This window comes from Neodothiora populina, assembly GCF_041146345.1.
Source record: "Neodothiora populina strain CPC 39397 chromosome Unknown canker_contig_12, whole genome shotgun sequence".
Lineage (NCBI taxonomy): Eukaryota > Fungi > Ascomycota > Dothideomycetes > Dothideales > Dothioraceae > Neodothiora > Neodothiora populina.
The window spans coordinates 1,189,291-1,209,145 of record NW_027191404.1 but is presented as its reverse complement, the minus strand read 5'-3'; the positions used below and the strand labels follow the sequence as shown (position 1 = coordinate 1,209,145).

General features: G+C 51.2%; 4 protein-coding genes across 5 annotated transcripts; 2 read left to right on the top strand and 2 right to left on the bottom strand.

Annotated features, from left to right (window-relative positions):
- Window positions 1–1,941: 1,941 nt before the first annotated feature.
- Window positions 1,942–5,714, top strand: AAFC00_001105 (uncharacterized protein; the record flags this gene model as incomplete). 2 transcript variants are annotated; one of them, XM_069340249.1, is made up of 2 exons in its annotated part: window positions 1,942–5,470; window positions 5,527–5,714. In XM_069340249.1, 2 exons carry the CDS (start codon window positions 1,942–1,944, stop codon window positions 5,712–5,714), a joined length of 3,717 nt encoding a protein of 1,238 aa, XP_069203723.1. The 2 variants fall into 2 exon arrangements, with proteins under 2 accessions (XP_069203723.1, XP_069203722.1); XM_069347694.1 differs by having other exon boundaries at window positions 1,969–5,470.
- Window positions 5,715–8,425: 2,711 nt separating this feature from the next.
- On the top strand, window positions 8,426–10,464 carry AAFC00_001104 (uncharacterized protein; the record flags this gene model as incomplete). Its single annotated transcript, XM_069340248.1, has 3 exons — window positions 8,426–8,646; window positions 8,701–9,416; window positions 9,470–10,464. The coding sequence occupies 3 exons, from the start codon at window positions 8,426–8,428 to the stop codon at window positions 10,462–10,464; spliced, it is 1,932 nt and encodes a 643-aa protein (XP_069203721.1).
- A 1,280-nt stretch (window positions 10,465–11,744) lies between these two features.
- On the bottom strand, window positions 11,745–13,596 carry AAFC00_001103 (uncharacterized protein; the record flags this gene model as incomplete). Its single annotated transcript, XM_069340247.1, has 2 exons — window positions 11,745–13,084; window positions 13,143–13,596. 2 exons carry the CDS (start codon window positions 13,594–13,596, stop codon window positions 11,745–11,747), a joined length of 1,794 nt encoding a protein of 597 aa, XP_069203720.1.
- A 5,229-nt stretch (window positions 13,597–18,825) lies between these two features.
- AAFC00_001102 (uncharacterized protein) lies at window positions 18,826–19,299 on the bottom strand (the record flags this gene model as incomplete). Its single annotated transcript, XM_069340246.1, has 1 exon — window positions 18,826–19,299. The coding sequence occupies one exon, from the start codon at window positions 19,297–19,299 to the stop codon at window positions 18,826–18,828; it is 474 nt and encodes a 157-aa protein (XP_069203719.1).
- Window positions 19,300–19,855: the final 556 nt, after the last annotated feature.

Sequence of the window (19,855 nt, the reverse complement as noted above, 5' to 3'; positions counted from 1 at the left end):
ATGCAAAGCAGTTGAATGTTTTGGTGATATCCTACTTGGCCTTCACTCGGAACCCCACTACTATGAACAAGACTCTACAATTGCAAAAGTTCATACTTTTGATTCCTCTATTCTGATGTGTGGTTAAGGTATGGTGAACTAGAATATAGCCCTTTATGAGCAAAACATGCGGAATAGAAGTGGACAAAGTCGAAAACATGTCCTACCTAAGCTAAGGTAATTAGCCAGACTATCTACAAAATCACCATCGTGCTGTGATGCACTTGTGGGCGCATCATAGCGAGGCATACAGCACTGATTTCGCGCCGGGGGCACCCACTCGTGTTATCCGAAGTTATCTTTACGAAATGAGATCCTTTGCAAGCCATCCAGAGCTCACTGACAGGCACAGATGTTCTTATCGGAGTCGCCAGTGAACCAGTGCGTGCCCTACGATAGAGGGACTCTGCCGGAGATATGCGTCATTCTCACATGGCCGCACATTGCGATATGCGGCCATCTGAAGTTTCCAACTTATGCAATGCCTCGATGACTACAAAGCAGCATCACAGGATATGTGCAGGCGCTTGTGCTCCGTGCTTGTAGGGTTCAGCATGGACATGCAATTCTGTACATCTGCCGATTGCTTCTTGAGGTGGATGCAGGTACGGGCTCCTTCAGGACGCCAGACCCACGAAAACACATCTTGTATGATAATCATGTATTTCCGACAGTATACAGACGGTCGAATGCGGGTTGAACACTTCGACCGCTTCGACCGCTTCGACCGCTTCGGCTCCTCAGACCTAGTATACCTTATTTACTTCCGAAAGGACAATGCAGGGCGGCATTGACAAACTCAAGATTAGTAAAAAGTGCGGTGACCACACAAGCTTAGATAAACCCTTTGGCTGCTCGTAGGGGACCAGTAGTTTACATCAGGGTTCGACGCTATGTGACTTGGCGATGGACGATCTTCCCGTGAAAGCAACCAAGCACAGGTAAAGGCAAAGGGGCAAGACAATGGGACACTGTGGGACACTGGAGTAGTGAACTTAGGGGGGGGTTGCATATGCGGGATGCAGTGCAGCTGCTTTTTGGCACTGACAATAATGTCACTGTTCTATATTCCCGTATACGCGGTTCAGCGAAGGACGGAGAGTTTGCGCAGCGATTGACTGCCCGACCAGCTATTCGCCAGCCCGTTGTTGTACTATATTCATTCCTCTGGCCCTTTGCTCTCTCCCGCGCGCATACTTTCGACCTCCCTGAGAGTGGCGTCAACAGCCAGGTGTGTCAATAGACGGTATCTCAGCGTCCCGCGCGCGCAGGAGACAGACTTTGCTCTTGCACGTCGCCCGTTCTCGACCAGGTCACGTCGATGAAAGCGTGAGCGACAGGAGAAGGTGACTTCACTTAACTTGTCGAGATCGACCCGGGAAAAGCAGCACAGACAAGGGTATCTGGTACTGTACTTGTCTGGAGCGTTGCTACTCAGGAGATACTCGACCTTATACACTTTGTCTTTTGTCTATCCGTGTTTGTCGCCAACTGCCCTTTCTCGACCTGGCGACTACCCCGATTTGCACATTGGTCTTATGCAATAACCCGACCGTTCGAGAAACAACATCCGAATATCCACATTCGAGTCTCGCGCTTTCCGATATACTGCACCAACCTATATCGACATCGCCTCGTTCGTCTGCATTCTGCACAACTTGTCGTCGAGTAGCGCTGCGAACACGACACGGCCCTGGCGCCGACACCTGCATTGCATGCTCGGCTACTTGCAGATTCCCGGCGTCCTGCAGCCTTGATTGCTTGCGAAAACACCTTCATTGGGCCTTTGACTCTGCCAATCCTGATCCATTGCATGGTAGTCCATATTGCTAGCAATCGCGACTTCTGGGCGCCTAGGCCTGCTAGGGTGGTGAAAGGTGTCGAAATTTGCCTCGAGACATTATGCTTCACACTGCTGCAGTGGTCTCGATGAATCAATCCGGCCACTATTCAACACAACAGGCCCAATCCAAGAGGACGAGGTCCCCGTCCGTGTCTGCGTCATCGGTGGTGACAGTGAAGCGAGCCCCTTCTCCAGCAATCTCCCACAGGCTCGATTCTCAACCTCCTGCTCGTGCTCAAGGCTTCTCGCACCTGCCCTTGGACGATTCTTCGCTCTCAATACAAATCCCTACAAGCAGGATCGCTCGATCCCCATCCCCTGCCGCCGTTTCTCAAGTCCCAGAATCCCAGATCAACGATGGTGTGGGAAATCTCAATCGATGGTCCCAGTCAACCGCTTCGAGTCCAGCTCTAGACAGTCCCAGAAGAGAAAGGAGGGGCAGCGGCGCCGAGACGCCTTCTATATGGAATAGACGCAAGCCGAGTATCTCGCAGCCGCGGAGTCCTTACCGGGAGGAGTTGTCCCCTCGATCGACAGTAAAGCCTCGTGAAGGCTCGCCGATGAAGGTTCATGATCAGCATCGACGAAACATTCCCTCATTCGACAAGCCATTGCCGCAGGCCATGCCTACATCGTCTCTGGCAATACCAAACACGTCTGTGGCTTCGCCCAATGGCTCGGACATCATGTTGACTGCTACCTCGTTCACGCCATCTAGCGCAGGCTTGTTGACTCCCCGAAGTTACACTGGCAATGATTACTTTGGTGCTAGCGCCACCGTCGCGGGTGCGTCAAAAAGAGAAGGTCCACCGTCTGTGAGGCAGCATCAATCTCCGGGTCGTGGATCACACGATTCGACCAGACGACCTTCGCATCATCAGCACCATCCCAGCTCTAGTATAGAAGATATGTCTCCTTATGACTCGTCACAAAAGCGACCAAGACCTAAGGACAGGCGGGAGAAGGACAAGAAGACGATGTTGTCCAAAGCGCTGGAGAAGGCCAATACCGCCGTACTGCTTGACAACGCTATGAACTACGAGGGCGCTCTGGACGCTTATCAAGATGCTTGCAGACTGCTCGACTTCGTCATGGATAGAACCCATGGCGTGGACGACAGGCGCAAACTCGAGGCCATTCGCGAGACCTACGCCATCCGTGTCGAGGAACTGCTTCAGTTGCAAGCCACTTCACATTCACCTGTCGAGCAGAAACGCTTACCACCGAGGCCTACCAGCAACGAATCCATAGACTTCAACCCTAATGTCAACATCGATACCGCCTTTGCAGGCGACCGCGATTCTGCAGTGATCGAGACCGCCACGCTGACACGCATTGTTGACGCTCCCAGAAATCCATCTTTCATGCCACGTCACTCTTTTCTCTCCGACGCCATACGAGAGGTCGAGGGAGGCTCGTCTTCTGAGGCCTTCCTTGGCCCATTATGGGAGAAGACAAAGGCTCCCCTCAGAGCTTCAACGTTGAGTGATCGTACGGCTCGTGGGCCTGAGGCGTACGAAGACACATACATGCCGCGCCCACTTACACCACGCCGATCACCGTCACGCGCATCGCAAGACAGCCACCTGGAGGAGGATCATGGCACATTTGGGCATGAGGTAGATTCGCACGACGAGCATGCCGGTGAAATTGGCGGAGGCGCAGAGCCTACAGATTCGGTCTCATGGCTTGACACTATTGATGAGTCCGGATCTGACACCACCTCAATGCACTCTCGGTCTTTACAACACGATCTGCATCGAAGAGATCTCAGCGGGCCCCTCGCCGAAGCTGATCTGGACTTCGATGCGGCCTTCGATGCAGCCGTAGAGGCAGCGTATGAAGATGGTTATGTACCCGATCACGACGCTGCCAGGCCAGCTACCATGGACAGCCAGGTCTCCGGTGCTCATGGCTCCCAGACATCGGGTCCCGCACCGATTCAGGGCTTCGACTTCCCGAGCGATACAGAGGAAGACATGGATGAAGCTGCAGAAGAGGAACGCATGTTGGACGACATCACGCGGGACTATATCGCTGGGCATGGGTTTGACTTTGACATGCAATCAAAATCCGCATTACCAAGACAGTCCGACTCGAGTCTCATGTCTCGTGATACTTGGCAAAGCTCGGTCGTATCAAACAGGACGACTGCTGGGACATCTCTATCAACAGGTGATCGAGGACTCATGTCCGATGGAAAAGTAGACGACAATTCTTCCGCGCCACCTCATGCAGAAGCGCACCAAGGCGTGCCGCCAGATTTTATCTTTACACATCCTTCTGCCAGACCTCTGAGCATCATATCGGAAGGTGCGCGCAGTGTGCAAGATCGTCGGAGCACTGGGCCCAACTTCAAGCAACTAAAAATCGAGACTACAAGGAAGCCGGACCAATGGGCTCGAACGTCACTGCTCCCAGTCAACACGGACAATGCTAATGGCGATGAGCATGCCGAGAAAGATGACAGACCAATCTCGGAGGTCCCGAGCCTGCACCAATTCGAGAAGAAGGTCTTGTCCCCTGGCGCAGGTCTCCCATCTGCGGGTTCTGACCACACCGACGGAAATCTGCTGGACAGCTCTGCCCCGCCCAGCGCAGGCACTATCGGTAGCATGAAATCTCCTCGGCCTCGACTCTTCCGCAAGAACAAATCGACTCTCAGCCTGCGCGATCAGAGTATGCTGATTTCAGAGGAAAGTGAGCCTGTCTCTGCGACACCAATGTCAGCATCGTTCTTCCCAGGTACACATGAGCCTTTCGCTGCGCGAAGACCTCATATCACCCCTTCAGCAGGGTCTTACTCTCTTCAGAACGGCGCCTATACAACAGCTCAGCTGTTTGACACATCAGTCGGCGCAGAAGCAAGCCGCCCATCATCCTCTCAATCCGAGAACTCCATGTATCCTCCGCAAATCGAGGCTTGTCCCGAATCTGCTTTGCTACGGCCCTTCTGGTTATTGCGATGCATAGCATCGACCATCACTCATCCCCGAGGCGGCTATCTGACAACACGTCTTTTCGTATCTCGCGATGTTTGGCAAACCCGTAATGTCAAGCTGAAGTATGTGGACGACAAAATTGCAAACATGGATCTGCTGACCGCAGCACTCGGAAAGCTATCTACTGTCGATACGTATGACGCTGACGCCGTCCTCGAAGAGCTTCAGAGCTTTGAAGAGGTCATGGAGCGAATTCAATCAATGATGATTAAGCGACTAGGCAATGAAGTAGGCGTACACGGCGTAGGCAATCTTTTCAAGGATGCGGTTACAACCGAGACTACGACTGTAAGCTCAGAAGGCAAAGATGCTCCGAAAACGAATTCAGGCAAAAGCTACTTGAGCTCCTGGCGTAAATTGCGCAGCAAAAACTCGGGCTTCAGCACAAGCGGTGGATCGTTTGGGTCTGGCGGTCGCGTCGAAAAGGAAGGCGTCACAATGGCCAGTATACCTATGACATCTTTCGTGCCTGTGGACAAGCGGTCGATATACAGACGTGATACGGCGCAAGAGACCGCATTCGAAGGACCTCTTAAAGAATATATGGGTAGTCTGTCACGACTGTGCGAGGCAGCGCAAGTACTTGGTATGTTCCATTCCTCGGTCCAATCTGTTTTCCTACGCTAAATGCTTTTTCAACAGATCAAATAGCACGTCAAGTCGAAGACCCAGGCTTGAAGCACTCCTCACCGACCCACATAGGCCTCGAGCTCAGCACCCGTCACGCGGCTGAGTTCTTCGGCTTCTACGTCTGCAGGTTCGCGCTTTCCGACATTGGCATCTTGCTTGACAAATACGTAAAGCGAAGCACCGAGTGGGTCATAGCATAGGGTACTACGACACACCACGACCATCACTACCATCATCATCATCACCATCATCAACAACATCAACATCGTTCCTCATCGGATGAACATCAACTACAGAAAATTTACAATAATGATTATTTACGATGCTCGCGGAAATAGAGCATAAACGATAAAACACAATATAAGATATCAACCGTAACGGTCGTCTGGCGCGGAGGAACGGGACAGAGAGAGTGCGATATCACCGGCATGCGAGCCAAAGAAATCATCGCCGCTCCTCGTGCCTTCGCATGAATGGGGAATAATTTATGGAAACTTTGCATCGAAGAAGCGGTCGTTGCTTATTGTCGTCGTCGTTGTTGAGGGAGAGTTTTGCAGATTGCGCGCGCCGCCCTTTATACCCCTTGCACCGGAAGAGTACGCCTGCCTTTTCATGTTCATCTTTTACATGGATCCACAAGCTTGTTGTGGATCACTTTGCCTTTTCTTATTCATCTATCAAGTCATTTTTGTTGTAGCAGGTGGAGAGCGCATTGACAGAGACGGCGACTGATCGCACGCGGTGCATGTCGCTCTTTCGCTATCTCTAAATGTGTCCTACTTATTCGCTGTCATTATTTGAGAATTTCTATTCGTTCTTTTTTTCTCTTCCACAAGCTCTCCCTCTTCCCTTTGATGGCGTTTCATGAAACCAGCGCAACGACAAGATACTAGAGGCATTACCATTATCGCGTTATTTACCCGAGATTTTTCTCCTGTATGTTACATCATTTTTGCTTCTAAAAGCACTTATTCGGCTCAACACCGACTTGTCCGTCCACATAATGGAGAAAGGCATCCTCACATAAGCACTTCCTGGACGACCAAGGTAAACGTTGTAGATTTAGACGATCAGGGTCATGATGGCCATCGCCCTTTTTGCAAGAAGAAAAGAATGTCACATTGTTACACACAGGAGCTACTCGAATCTTTCTTCGCATCTCACAACGATGCCTCCTGACTCACTTGAAATATCCTCTTCTTCAGCTTGCCCGGGTAGTTGACATTCTGGACCCAAGCGGCCTGCGCATTGATGATGTTGCTCCCAGCAGTCATTGTCCTGATGACGCTATTCCGTCCAACCATGCCTCTCGACCTTAGGGTCGTGCCATATACCTGCATATCGCCCAGCCTTCTACCAGCCACCTATTCTCAGATGAAGGACGGACGAAACTCTCTTGCTCAATCAGGATTAGTGATGCAGATAGAGGCAAGAACTTACATGTACAGAGGCAGAAAGAGCCTGCAAGGCTTGATAGACAGGCAGGTTCATCTCCGAGTGGAAGAGACGGCCGCGGCGTTGACATGCGTCTGCCATGCTGTGTAGCTCATCGAGATACTGGATCACGCCCATGTCAGGACACTGAACAGTGTGACACCTGTCCCGAGTATGACTATATCGAATTGCTCCTGTCGACTCACGTCAATGTATACCAAGTCCAGAGTACTGTTCCCGGTATAAAACAAGGGCAATCTGGCATTTGCGCCCTGGATGGCTGTTGAGAGCTGAGTAACCATTGCGGAGGTATTCTGTTTTCAATTCCATGTCTGATCAGCAACTACAGCTGGCGGAAATATACAAAAAGGAAGGGTTTGGTTGTCTGACTAGAAGGATTGTGCCGTTCAGCGAGGTGAACATTGTGTTTGCGTGCTGTGAGGCCATTCGTGATAGCTCTGTGGCGTCTGAAAGTGGTGTGGCGAGGACGAGGGTCAGGATTGAGAAGGTGACCAGGAGAAATGCCAGGAAGGACTGCATTGATAGTGAGGTATGGTACTATATCGTGAACCTTGAATTGGGATGGTTTCAACGGATAGGGATATGGATAAGGTATATTGAGGAGGACTAGACGGGTGAACCAAGAAGGTTTCTTTCGACATGGCGATCATGTAGTATAAGATATCTGTTCATAGAATAGCTCCAGCTCAAAGCTTAAGCTCACTCAAGAAAGAGCGATGGGCGATGTCTGTAAGAGGGACGTGGACGGGAGCCAGCAGAATCATTACATTCTGTTATTCTGTAAGACTACTGTTTCTACGTATTTTGTGCCCGTGCATAGTTGATATATTCTACGTGATATCGATGGCTTGAGCTGACCGCTGCTGATCTTGAGATGACGGGATATGCATTTTGACTGTGCACCTTACGATGCTAGATAGTGAGTATAAGTGTTGCCGATCTGAATAGTCAGAAAGAGCGCTGCTAGAGGCCGAATCACGCAGGCTGGGCCTCCTACCTTCCATTGACATGTCTTCTATTCGATGACAAAAACTACTGCATCGATGTCAATGGATCTGGACAGAGTCAACAGCTACACTATTGCCTACCTAGCTTCGTTACGCAAGTACTCGTTCACATCGAAGTCACTTTCATCGACGACCAAGCAGGAGATGTGCACAGTACCGTACACAAGTCATGTTGTCGAAGCGAGGTCAGAAGGGGCCTAGCCTAGCCGTCTAAACGAGAAACGAAGGGGGGGGTCCTCGGTTAGGTCAGCATCCGAGTTGAGACGTTATGGGTGCAAAGCGTCATACATGTGGTGCACCAGGACGTTCTTTGGACAGACGGTATCTGTGAGTCTCTTGCTGTTGTCCATTGTTGAAATTGCTCCTGTTTGTTGGAGTTTCTTCTCTACAATTGTTCTAACCTGTGAATGCAAGCTGCTGACCTCGCGCCTTGAATTCTTCGGTTAAGTATGTTCCCTGTCGTATGGCTGGTGCTGGCAGGCTTGGCGATCCTTTATGTGGTCAACTATTGGCGATGTTACTCTCGCAACCTCGAGGCTGCGAAGAGGTCGGGCATACCATATGTCTGGGCCCCAATATACCATTTCAATCGCTTCTGGTTGATAACGCACAAGCTCTGGCTGCCATTGCTTGAGAAGTTACCGTCCTCATGGACTCAGTCATGGTTGCCGTAAGTATATCGAAGTCTACATTGTCCACGGCATGATCGCTGACCTCCTGAAAGCTTTATGGATACGGAGTGGACGTGGACGAGAAAGTTCGAGGTCTTCGAGAGTGTTGGAAGCGACATCTTCATTCTCTGCACTCCAGGCCACAATACTGTCTTTGTGGCGAATGCGGAGGCTATCACTCAGATCACTACCCGCAAGAATGACTTTCCTAAGCCTCTGGAACTCTATGGGTCTGTCAACCTGTTCGGCACCAATGTTGTTACTACAGAAGGTCAACTATGGAGACATCACCGAAAAATCACCTCGCCACCATTCACTGAGAGCAATAATCATCTTGTATGGTTGGAAAGCTTGCACCAGGGTAAAGCAATGATGACTAGCTGGATTGGTGGTGACGACTCTCGCAAGACGACCACAACCATCGGGGACGTTCAGGCTGCCACTATGCGACTCAGCTTGTATGTTATCAGCAAAGCTGGCTTTGGTGTTAGGTTACTATGGCCTCATGAGGAGATCGAAGCAAGTGGCAAGGCCGGCACTGTCCCTGCAGGTCATACCCTGTCTTACAAGGACGCATTGAGTAATCTGCTTGAGAACATTCTCGCCGTGATGCTGCTACCACGCTGGGTCCTGACTTACGCGCCATTCAAGTCGATTCAGGCTGCGAATGAATCATTTTTGGAATGGGGCAAATACATGAGAGAAATGTATGAAGCTAAAAAGAGCGACATCCAGGCCGGTAAGGTCCGCGAGGGAATGGACTTGATGGGTGAGTCAAATTCGACTTTTGTTGGCTGGTGCTTCTACTGATCAGCGATACAGGTGCGCTTGTTAGTGGAGCAGGTATCACTGCTGACTCGCTCAATGCTCAAGACACGGCAAAGGATGGCGTGTCCAAACAGATGCTTTCCGACGATGAGATTTTGGGCAACGCGTTCGTCTTTATTCTTGCTGGGCATGAGACAGCGGCGAATACTTTGCATTTTTCGATGCTTCAGTTGGCCATGAATTGGCACAGCCAGGCCCGTCTTCAAAAGGAGATCGACGAGGTTTTTGGAGACAGGCCAATAAGTGCTTGGAACTACGACCGCGACGTCCCCAAATTGTTTGGCAATATGGTTGGTGCAGTCATGAATGAGACACTGCGCCTTATTCCTCCTGTGACCGGTATCCCCAAAAGCACCCCCAAGGGTTCTCCACAACCCCTGAACTTGAACGGCAGACGAGTCATCGTTCCCGCCGGTAGCTTCATCTCCCTCGACACTCCGGGCGTGCATCGCAATCCTCGCTACTGGCCAACCTTGTGCGGTCCCAATGTCTCAGCTGCCGAAGTGGCCACCGATCTGGATTCGTTCAAGCCCGAGCGCTGGCTGCTGAAGCAATCAAAGACCAACAGTGCACAACCGGCAGACCAGCACCTACACGACGAGCCTGATGCCGAGGACGACTTTGGAGGTCCACAGGGCGCCGATACTTCGCCAAGTCTTTTCCATCCTCCTCGTGGCGCATACATCCCCTTCTCCGAAGGTGCACGGAGCTGTCTTGGGCGTCGCTTCGCGCAGATTGAGGTCCTGGCTGTCCTCGCTGTCATATTCCGTGAGTATAGCGTCGAGCTCGCGCTCGATAGATATGCCAGCGACGAAGAACTCGCTTCTATGTCAGATAGCGCGCAGGAGCACACGTGGCGGAAAGCCAAAGATAATGCATTGGATCTGCTTCAGAACGGCATGGGCACGATCATCACCATCCAACTAAGGAAAGGCAAAGTGCCGATGAGGTTCGTCAAGAGAGGCAACGAGAAATTCAAGTATGATTAAAGTGTGACAAGCTGCATACGGAAGGTGGATAAGGTATACAATGTTTTGATCCAGTGTAAATTAGTCGGATCGTCGTTGTTTTACTGTAGCATATATATACTCATGTCTTTTGGAGATGCGGAACGTCCTTCCATATAGCTTTTCACTGCTCGCATGCACTTCCCACTCGGTCCAAAAACGCGATGATCCATTCCGAGACATTGTAATAATCTCACGTCCTGAAGGAGCGCAATGTGCATATAGATGCGGAAGATAACAACGAGACGAAATGCCGTACCGCGGCACGCAAATGCACGACATAGCCCAAAGGTATGTAGCAGGCCTTACATATGCACGGCTCCAGCTGTCTCGCGAGTAACAGTAGAAGAAGCTTAACAAAAATCCTACTGTACGCTAATAAGGGGCGTCTGTCCATCCATGTAAGGCAAGTGTGATGTGGACGCAGTAGAGAGATGCAGAGCGCAGCAGGGTGATAGCCCGGCAGGCATAGGCATGGGGACAAAAGAAAGATGTGACTGCTTGCCTACCTGCCTGCCTGCCTGCCTGTTTCATGGATTTGCATGCGTATATGCATGACATACTTGCCTTTACTTCCGCCTGAGGAACCTTAATCGTCTTTTCTTTGTGGTGCGTCTACATCATGTATATTAGGAAGCAAGAAGTGGACATGGTAGTATAAAGAGAACAAAAAATGGTAGTTTACGAAGTAGAGAGTAGTTTAAGAATATATGATAAAGGATTGACTTTTTTTGTAAAGTGAAAGTTATTGCGCACTGAAAAGTTCGATGTACAGTGCCCGCCGCGCGTTCCTTGTGTAGGTTTTTCATTACATCGCCGGTCATTCATATCGATCGGCCATACGTGTTTCTCGAGTCCATCCCAAAACATGCCCGTCCGTTGGCAACTATTCTCTCCTTCTTCTCCTCGCGAGGGATCCAGACCCGAAATGCTGGTGGATCTGGACAGCGAGCCCTCTGTGCTAGCCTGAGATGGAGGCTATTAGACCAAGTGAAGGAAAGACAAAGGAGAGAATACAACAGGACATAAGGAACAAATCTCGAAACATAGCAGAAGCGAACAAAATAAAGGTTAAGAAAATATAAAAAGGATTTCTGGCTTTCGAATTCCCATACGCTTTATGGAATGATCATTCATCGTCATTTAAGTGTCGTTCATCAGGTCGTGTCAGTGCAAAATCGCAAACATTAAGACAAGTGCTGGAAATGCAATGGTAGAATAGCCAAAAGAGGATCTCATGTAAAGTCCCGGGCGGAATGCTTTCATCGCTTCTTCGTGGCGAGAACTGGCTGAGCGCGACCGACGCTGTCTTCGCGCACTGTTCTGCGACGCTTCAGACCGCTATGGTCCTCGGAGCCATTACTGTAGGCATCATCTGTCTCGTCAAGGTCGCGGACACGCTTGTTCGGAGGAGGAAGGCCGTTAGGATACGACCCGGAATAAGGGTTGTGACTGCCGTACATATCCGCGCCATTGGCGGCATTGCGATTGTCACTCATAACGCTGTAAAGGTTGCTCGATGGAAGCTGAGTTCGTTGCGGTGTATTGTACGCGTTGTAGCTTGCTGTCGTACGAGGCGTTGCGCCTCCCGAACTCTTGTGGTGTGGGGAGCCGGCGAGTTCCGAAGACATGTGGGATTGGTCCCCGTGCATGGCGGATGGGGTAGGATGCGCACCATACCCATACGAAACCCTGTTCCCACTATAAGGACCGGCAGAATGAGTGTATTCACCTTCGTGCTCGCTCTCGGAGTTGTCAGCGTGCGACTGGGAGCCGTAGCCATCTTGCGGCTTATGGTCGCCGTTCGATTCTTCTGCACCGCCACGAGCTGGGGGCGCCATCTCAGTCTTGACATAAGGACTAGGCTGCAACTGCCCATAGCGAGGCATGCCTGACTGGTTGCCATAGCCCCCCTGCTGCGAAGGTGCCGTGTACATTTGTCTAGACGCATCGTAAGGCTGGGTGGTCTGGTAGGCGGGCATCTGGGCCACGGAAGTGCCAGGGGGAGTCGTGGCAGGTGTCTGTGGAACAGATCGTGCATTCATGCTGGTATCAATGGACAATCCATTGGGCTGTCCTCCTTGGACGGCTGAGGGTGCCGGCGCTCCCCACTCATAACTCCCCGAGTGGTTGATACCCATCATGCTGGATGCACTGGTAGGGGGTGTTGGGAATGTTTGCGCTCGGTCCAGCGAAGGTCTGCCGCCAGCAGAAAGAGGCGGCTGTGGAAGGTGCGATCCATTAGGGTTGGCAAGGTTATGGTGCTGAGGAGTTCTCATGTAGTCAGGATGGCTACCATCCTGACGTCTGCGATCAGCGGCAGCTATGGCAGTTGCACCGCTGATGCTTTGCCTTCCTGTGTTCTGAGGGTGGTAAAGCAATGCACCAATGTTGTGCACGAAAAGGGGATAGAGCTGTTCAGTGATCTTCTCCTTGTTGGCAAAGTCGAGGGCGCGATCAAAAGGAATCCATACACCCTTGAGATGCATTGGCCCAATCTTGACCACATGTCTGGTCTTCTCGCTCTTCAGGATGCCGTCTCTGCGACCTCTGGTCATGCCTGCAACGTTCAAGAGCTTGGTACCATTGATCATGTGGTTGTCTAAATAGAACACTGTCAGTAGGAATCTTATATAAGGGATCGCACGTGAACTACATACCTTCGCGGCGAGCGACACATACGCCATTGGCTTCAACTTGGAAGCACAAACTGCCCTCATCTTCCCACAGTGTAGCGGTGACTCTTGGCTTCATGCCCGGAGGCGCGAGCTGTCCAGTGGTATCGAAGCTTTGCGACGGATACTGTTGCCCTCCAGCAGACCCCGGTGGAACAGAGTTGGCAATGGTTGGCAGCGATGGATGCTGCTGTGCGACCATTTGTGGTCCAACCGAAGGTGCACTCGAATGCCCGGGATGTAGAGGAGCAAGGCCGTTCGAATAGCCATAGCCCGAGTAGGAAGTCGGAGAAGAACCATACGGATGAGGCGCACCTTGCATGGGCTGTGTGGTCTGGTAATTGGCGTAATGCGATAGTCCAGGGGGAGGCGCCGAAGACTGGATAGTCTGGGGCATGTGACTCTGGCTCACATCGATGTACGATGACGGGCCGTTCATGCTGATGTAGGTGCCGCTGCTCTGGTCAAAGGTGGTAAAGGGAGCCGAGGGTAGTGACTGAGAGTGGGAGTGCAAGGCAGACTGTACACTGTCCTTGCGGAAATATTGAGAGTTCTGATCTGGGGAAGGAGTCTTCAATCCAGTCTGGTATGCACCGTTGATGGAAGAAGAGTACGACGTCAGGCTATCGCTACCGCCGGGAATCTCGGCCGAAGTGATAGAGCCTCCTCGTGGTGAAGATCCCACCGAGGAGTAGGTGTTGTGAGACTGGATCTGCGAGAGAGCCGGCAGGCGTTCCGCAGTGGAAGGCTGGTGAGAGATGGTACTTGGTTGATACCAAGTCTGGTGTTCTTCGAACCCTCGGGGTTGCACCTGCGAAATGGATGGGAGAGCCAGCTTTTCGGTATTGTTGACAGGTGGGATGCTGCTTCTGTCGACGAAGAAGCACCTACTGTCAAAGGTAGTGTTCTAAACACGAGCTGCACTGAGACACCGGGGTAAAAGTGTTTACCCTGTGCAGTCCGTCAAGTCGTTGTAAAGCGAGTGGAATGTTGCTTTGGAAGCAACTTGCTTTGACGGTAGCTGAGATCTATGATGCGGACGCGTCTCTAAGGAAGTCGCGATTGAGCGCGCGAGAGGGTAGCCGTGAGACAGGTAACCCGATAGCAGGCGGAGGTCGGTCGTGATACTAAAAGCACGTATAGGATTGGTGCTAGTGTTCAGAGAAGAAACAGCGACAAGATTGAGCTATGCTGTCGTCGTTGCAGTCGTGGTGGTTTCCTAAGGTCCGAGATGCAAGATATGCAAGTTGCCGGTCTAGATGAGAGCCAACAATATACTTTTTGGGGATTGAAGGATCGTTATTCAAAGCCCTTTTCTGGTCGTTAAAAAATAAAGGTCGTTTCGTGGCAGATCGTAGGAGTTCGTGAATTGAAACACGCTCTCCGGGCTCAGAGCTGCAGGGCGATAAGCTGGGTTAGCGATTACGAGGTAAGGTGGAATGGTAGTGGTGGATGTGAGGTGTAAATATCTGTAAGGTAATATGCATATGGGGGAGATGCAGGAAACCTCAAGCACGGATGGGAAGGCAAACAACAATAACAACGACAGGTGGGAAAAGTCGAGAGACACATACCTCGTAGTTTAAAAGAACTAGTAAGTCTACCTGCAGGAGTTGCATGAGAAGACAGACGCGAACGAGAAAAGGGCGTGCGGAGCGCCTCAAGATAGATGATTAGAGTAACGGGAAAGCTCAGAGAGAGGTTGGGGTCCATCCGAGGAGGAAGGCGCCCGTTAGCGCAAGGCCGGGACAGACTACGCGACGGGCAGGCTTTAGCTGTGCAGGGATCCTCTGATTCTCAGGCGGCTAGGCAGTCCACTTGTCAACGAGCGGGGAAACAGGAGCTTGGCGTTCCGACGGCTGGGTCTTCGTTTTGTCACTTGTGTGCCTCCTGACTTAGCGTGCTGAGCTTGGGCGAAAAGCTGGGTGGGTTCGGTAACACGTACGGGCCTGTTTATGCCCACCTCGCTCAGCTCTCTCGCTCGCTTGCTTCTGCGAGTGCTGTGTGCTTGTTTATGGGAGTCGGGTGCCACCGATGCATCTCGCAGCCATTTCACATCTGTCCAAGGCCTGTCGCTGCACTACCTCTGCCCCCCATTCAACCGAAAAGGTCCAGTAGACCTCACCCGTCTCGGTGAAAGTCCGCGTGAGCCTCAATTCGGTAATGTACTGTACCTGCACAAAGCGGTGGAAAGACGGGGTCAGCGTCACGGCTTCTCTTGCAGCAGATTGCAGCAAACAGCGGCCCGATGCGCGGGCGCATGCTTGCTCTGTTGAGGGTGGGAGGCATAGCGCGATGTGGCGCTTGCAGGAATGCACGCCACCAAGAGAGACCCACTGTTACGAATTGGATAAAGCGCTGGGATCATAAAGTGTTGATCGACGAGGCCTCACGAACAAGCAACGGCGCACGCGGTACTGCGGCACGCAACGTCTTGCCTTGATGATAACGCATCTGTACTGTACACGATTCATACTTGTAAATTTACCCAGCTGGTCACGCATCGTATCATGGGGAGGCAGGGCAAGGCGAAAACAAGGATTGGCTCCCATATTGTCCGATGATGAGGAGGGCGAACTCGTTGCTGCTGTTGCTGTCGTGCTTACAGGAGAGGGCTTTGCACGACTGGCCGGCCAGGTTTGTCCAGGGCAAGCAGCAACTGTAAACCTCCTATGCTTTTTTATTCCTCGTCGGTTCGGAAACCCTACGGAAATGTTGGTCGAAAGCCAGAGTATCGTGTATCTCGGGACTACTTGGCCCAAGGTACCTTGCGACAGCGCTTCTGGCTGACCATTATACATTCTTCCGTCGCTGGCTTTTTCACAGCTCGTGGGAAAACCTGCTCTGTAGACGACGGTTTCTTGTGAGGCGCGTCCGCCCTTACAACGTGTTGGCACCGGGCCTTGAACGGTTCCTACCTTACCTGAGGTGATACACGTATCTTATCGAGTAGCGTCGTTCTTCCCGGCACCAGTCGCGCAATCAATCGTTCAATGATAAGGTAAGCGCCGCACGCACCATTTTCTCCAAATGCTGTTCGGTTGGTGCCATGTCATCGTATACCACCGTGCAAGTCCGTCCAATGACGATGTCCGATGAGGACGATGCTCGTATCGTCTTGTTTATCGAAATCCCCTGCTCAATTAATGTAATGCCTAGACAGGAACAGGCTGCTCACACCAAATTCCCGGTACCATGGACGAGCCGAGTGTGTTGAGGCAAGAGTGGAAGCCCCCTCCTTCTTACATCACGTGTTTGTGAGACGAACTCGCATCTTGCTATATGAAATTATGTGATTTGGGAAAGTGGAGAGATTGGAATTGGTACAGGTGACCACTTAGTTGAGCCGGGGGAAATTGGCAGTGGGTCCTTTCCTTCCACAGAGGGATTGCCCTTTAGAGTAGTCGATGTGTATATATGAATACCATGAATGATGATGATTCGGAAGAAACACATCTGAGAAGTAATGGGCAGTAACCCTACCTTCTCCGGGTAATCTGGTTGGTCGAGAACCAAGCTGGCGAGCCTCTCTGCCCATCCCCCCTTTCTACCCTGAAACACTCTTGTTCATGCTCAAATGGGTAAGCGCTCAACGATTGCGGCAGGATTAGCTCGACGAGCGGACACAGGAGCTCGTCATTATTGGCTACGAGATGCCTTCACCCGACAAGCGATTTTAGGCACGGGGGCCCCGGCCATCACCAATGGGCCATAGCCAGAAGTTGCGCCATCGTGGATCGGGTTCGATTCTTCCCGCTTTCCCGCATCATGCGTGTGCGCGAACGATCTTCGCGGCCTGCTGCAAAGACCACGAGTGGTAGTAGGTGCCCGTGTGTGAAGAGAAGAAAAAGGGTTTGTAGAACAGCACATGAGCGGAGTATACGGAGGAAACGCAAGGTCAATCGCGACACTCGACCTAGGACGGGAGACGATCGCTGTCAGCATGAACGCCAATCTTGTTGTATGGAAGGGCGACAGCCTTGGGTAGTCGGCAAGGCAGCTCCAATTACCATTGTACACGTAGGACGAGCGTGCTTATCCTGCTGCTAGCTCAGCCACGGCGCTCAGAGCGAAGAGGGCGCGCCCCTTGCAGAGCCAACCGATTTCTTAGCATGTGCGCTTGAAGACCCGAATAAAATCTCGACCGTGCAACAATCGACTGCGCAACTTCCCAACCAGCAGCAGCACCCCGGTCAATCAATAATTCATCTCAAGTAGATATCCAGGTTTCATTATTAGGCACAAGACGAGAACGCAGCGAGAGATCAGCGACGTGGGGATTTCACACACCGCCTTTTCCGCAAATAATATCTACTCGGGTATACCTGCTGTTTAGGTATAGGTGGTTCATTCACGCCATGAGCGCAGCCGACCCTCTGGGCTACAAGCCGTCCTTGAAACACAGCGCTTCGTTCTGTCTCACTTTGAGTTGGAGACGACGTTGAGTATGTTCATTGGAATCCAAGACTGGGCCTTGTTGTTGTCTCAGGTGTTCCAACGTCTTGCCTTTCGACTACTTGTATGTAAACAATAAACAAAAACTTCCTCTGTTCATCATCTGGCGTGCAGCGGGCACTACCTTACCCCATGCAGATAGCAGGCATGACATGCATCTCCCGCTGCACTCTGGCAGGGCCACGGCGTGCAGCGTCCCGTGCCGGCAGCTTTTTTTCTTCTGTTGTGAAGTCTCCTAAGAGCCTTGATGGCGGTCTTCATAAGAATGCCCGTTGTTCTGGAAAGTCATAGTTGTAAGCGAAGCTTCAATAAATGTTGCTGCCACACTATGGTAAGACATGGCAGATATTCACGCGACTCCAACGTCGCAAGGGACATGAGACCCACCAAAACCCACGTTGCAATTGATGAATATTCCAGACATCAATAATATATTCCCAAGTGCTAAGCGATCCTATGCGGACCATTCCTCCCTGTCTGCTTGGACCCCATTCGACAGAGTTTTCAATAACTTGGCTGAAAGAGTAGATTTGCCTCGGTCGTTCTAATCTTCATCGAAAGTGAAGCTCACTTAGTGGGCAGCGCTACGAGTCCCGACCCACTTGGTGCTTGTCGATCGGAAGAGTGGAGAATGGAGCATAGTCCGCCCGCAGAGTAAGAGTACTGTATACAACAATAGGGCAAAAGCTCCCAAACCAACGGATCTCTTTTACGACGGCCCGCTTGCTCGCCTGTATGATCTCCAACGAGGTAATCACCGTCGTGAAATGACTCCGAATGATCTTGGTCCTTGTGCCGCATGATCCACAGATCGATTGCGCCCCTCGAGACGACACCCGATTGAGGAAGCTCATTATACCACGCACGAGTACAGCAAACAATCGTCTGTGGGTCAAGCTTGGACGGGGAGGAGACGATCTCTGTCGGGGCTTTTGGCAAGAGAGCGTGATTGCGAGTGCGATTGCGACTCTAAATTTTGATATTCGTCTAGACGTCGGAAAATAATGATTGCGTGAACATTTCCGGATTTGATTATCTATACGAGTGTTATATGATGCCGAAATATATGTCGCCTCCCGAATTACGCCTTTCTTATGAATCCAGAAAGAAGTTTCTAAAGCACGTGGGAGTCTTTTACTATAGCCCTCAAGAGTGAGTCCGCTGCATCACAGAGCAACGTATGCCGGACGCAAAGAGGAGGGCAAAATAAGTCTCAGGAACGCACAAACTTGGTATGCGTTCCCTTGACGACCAAACGACCACGCTTTCCAGTCTCTACTTTGTATATAATAACTGTGGTGTAAGCCATGGATCCGCCGACTTTCTCGGCCAGACCTTCTATCTCTATCTCGTCGGCATCTTTGACCGAAGACAAGTAAGTTGCGTGAATGTCGACTGACACACCACTCGAGTCTTCGAGGGTGTGCGAGCAGATCGCCATTCCTCCCATCCAATCGATGATGGTAGCAGATACCGAGCCATGCAAGCCTCCTCCGCTGTTCATGTGCGTCTTCGACAGCTGCAGGCGACATACAACACGACCTTTGGTCGCCTCTAGTACAGTGACATCAGACAGGATGTATGCATAGATGGGCGACGCCGGAAGCTTGGTTGCGATGACACGCTCGATGTGAAGATACTCATTCGATTTCTCAGAGTCTGACAGGGAGGGTGCGGCCTGAGCCATAGTGTCGATGCCTTTGCTGGTTCAGCCTGAACACTTTTGCAAGTGTCGAATTAGCTTCCTAGTGACGACCTTTACCATCGAATATTAGTATTTTGCTGTTGAGATCTAGCAGTGCCTCATTTCAACACCATGCCGACACCCGACCCTGTCCGTGAATGCCCAAGATGAACAGAGCGATCTGATTGTTGGCTGGAAGCCATTATCATCAATCTGACTGCTAGGAACCTCATAAAAGCACAATAAGGATAGGAATATCGGGATGACACGGATGGAAATGTGCATGTGGTTGTACGAACCTTGGACAGATGAAGATGAGAAAACGATTGAATTTGTAGTGCGGAAATTTGAGGTGCTCGGTTGCCCGCTTGAGCCTCGAAGTGACTTGATAAGGCTGAACCGTGCTGTGGTGACAGACCAACCGACGTCACATCCGGTATTGACAGGTCAAGCGACCCAAATGGCCACGAGGGCTTTCTTCCTGACTTTAAACTATACTGTATAAGCAGGTACTACACATAAATAAACATTGAGACCGTACATACACGTACCGGGCATA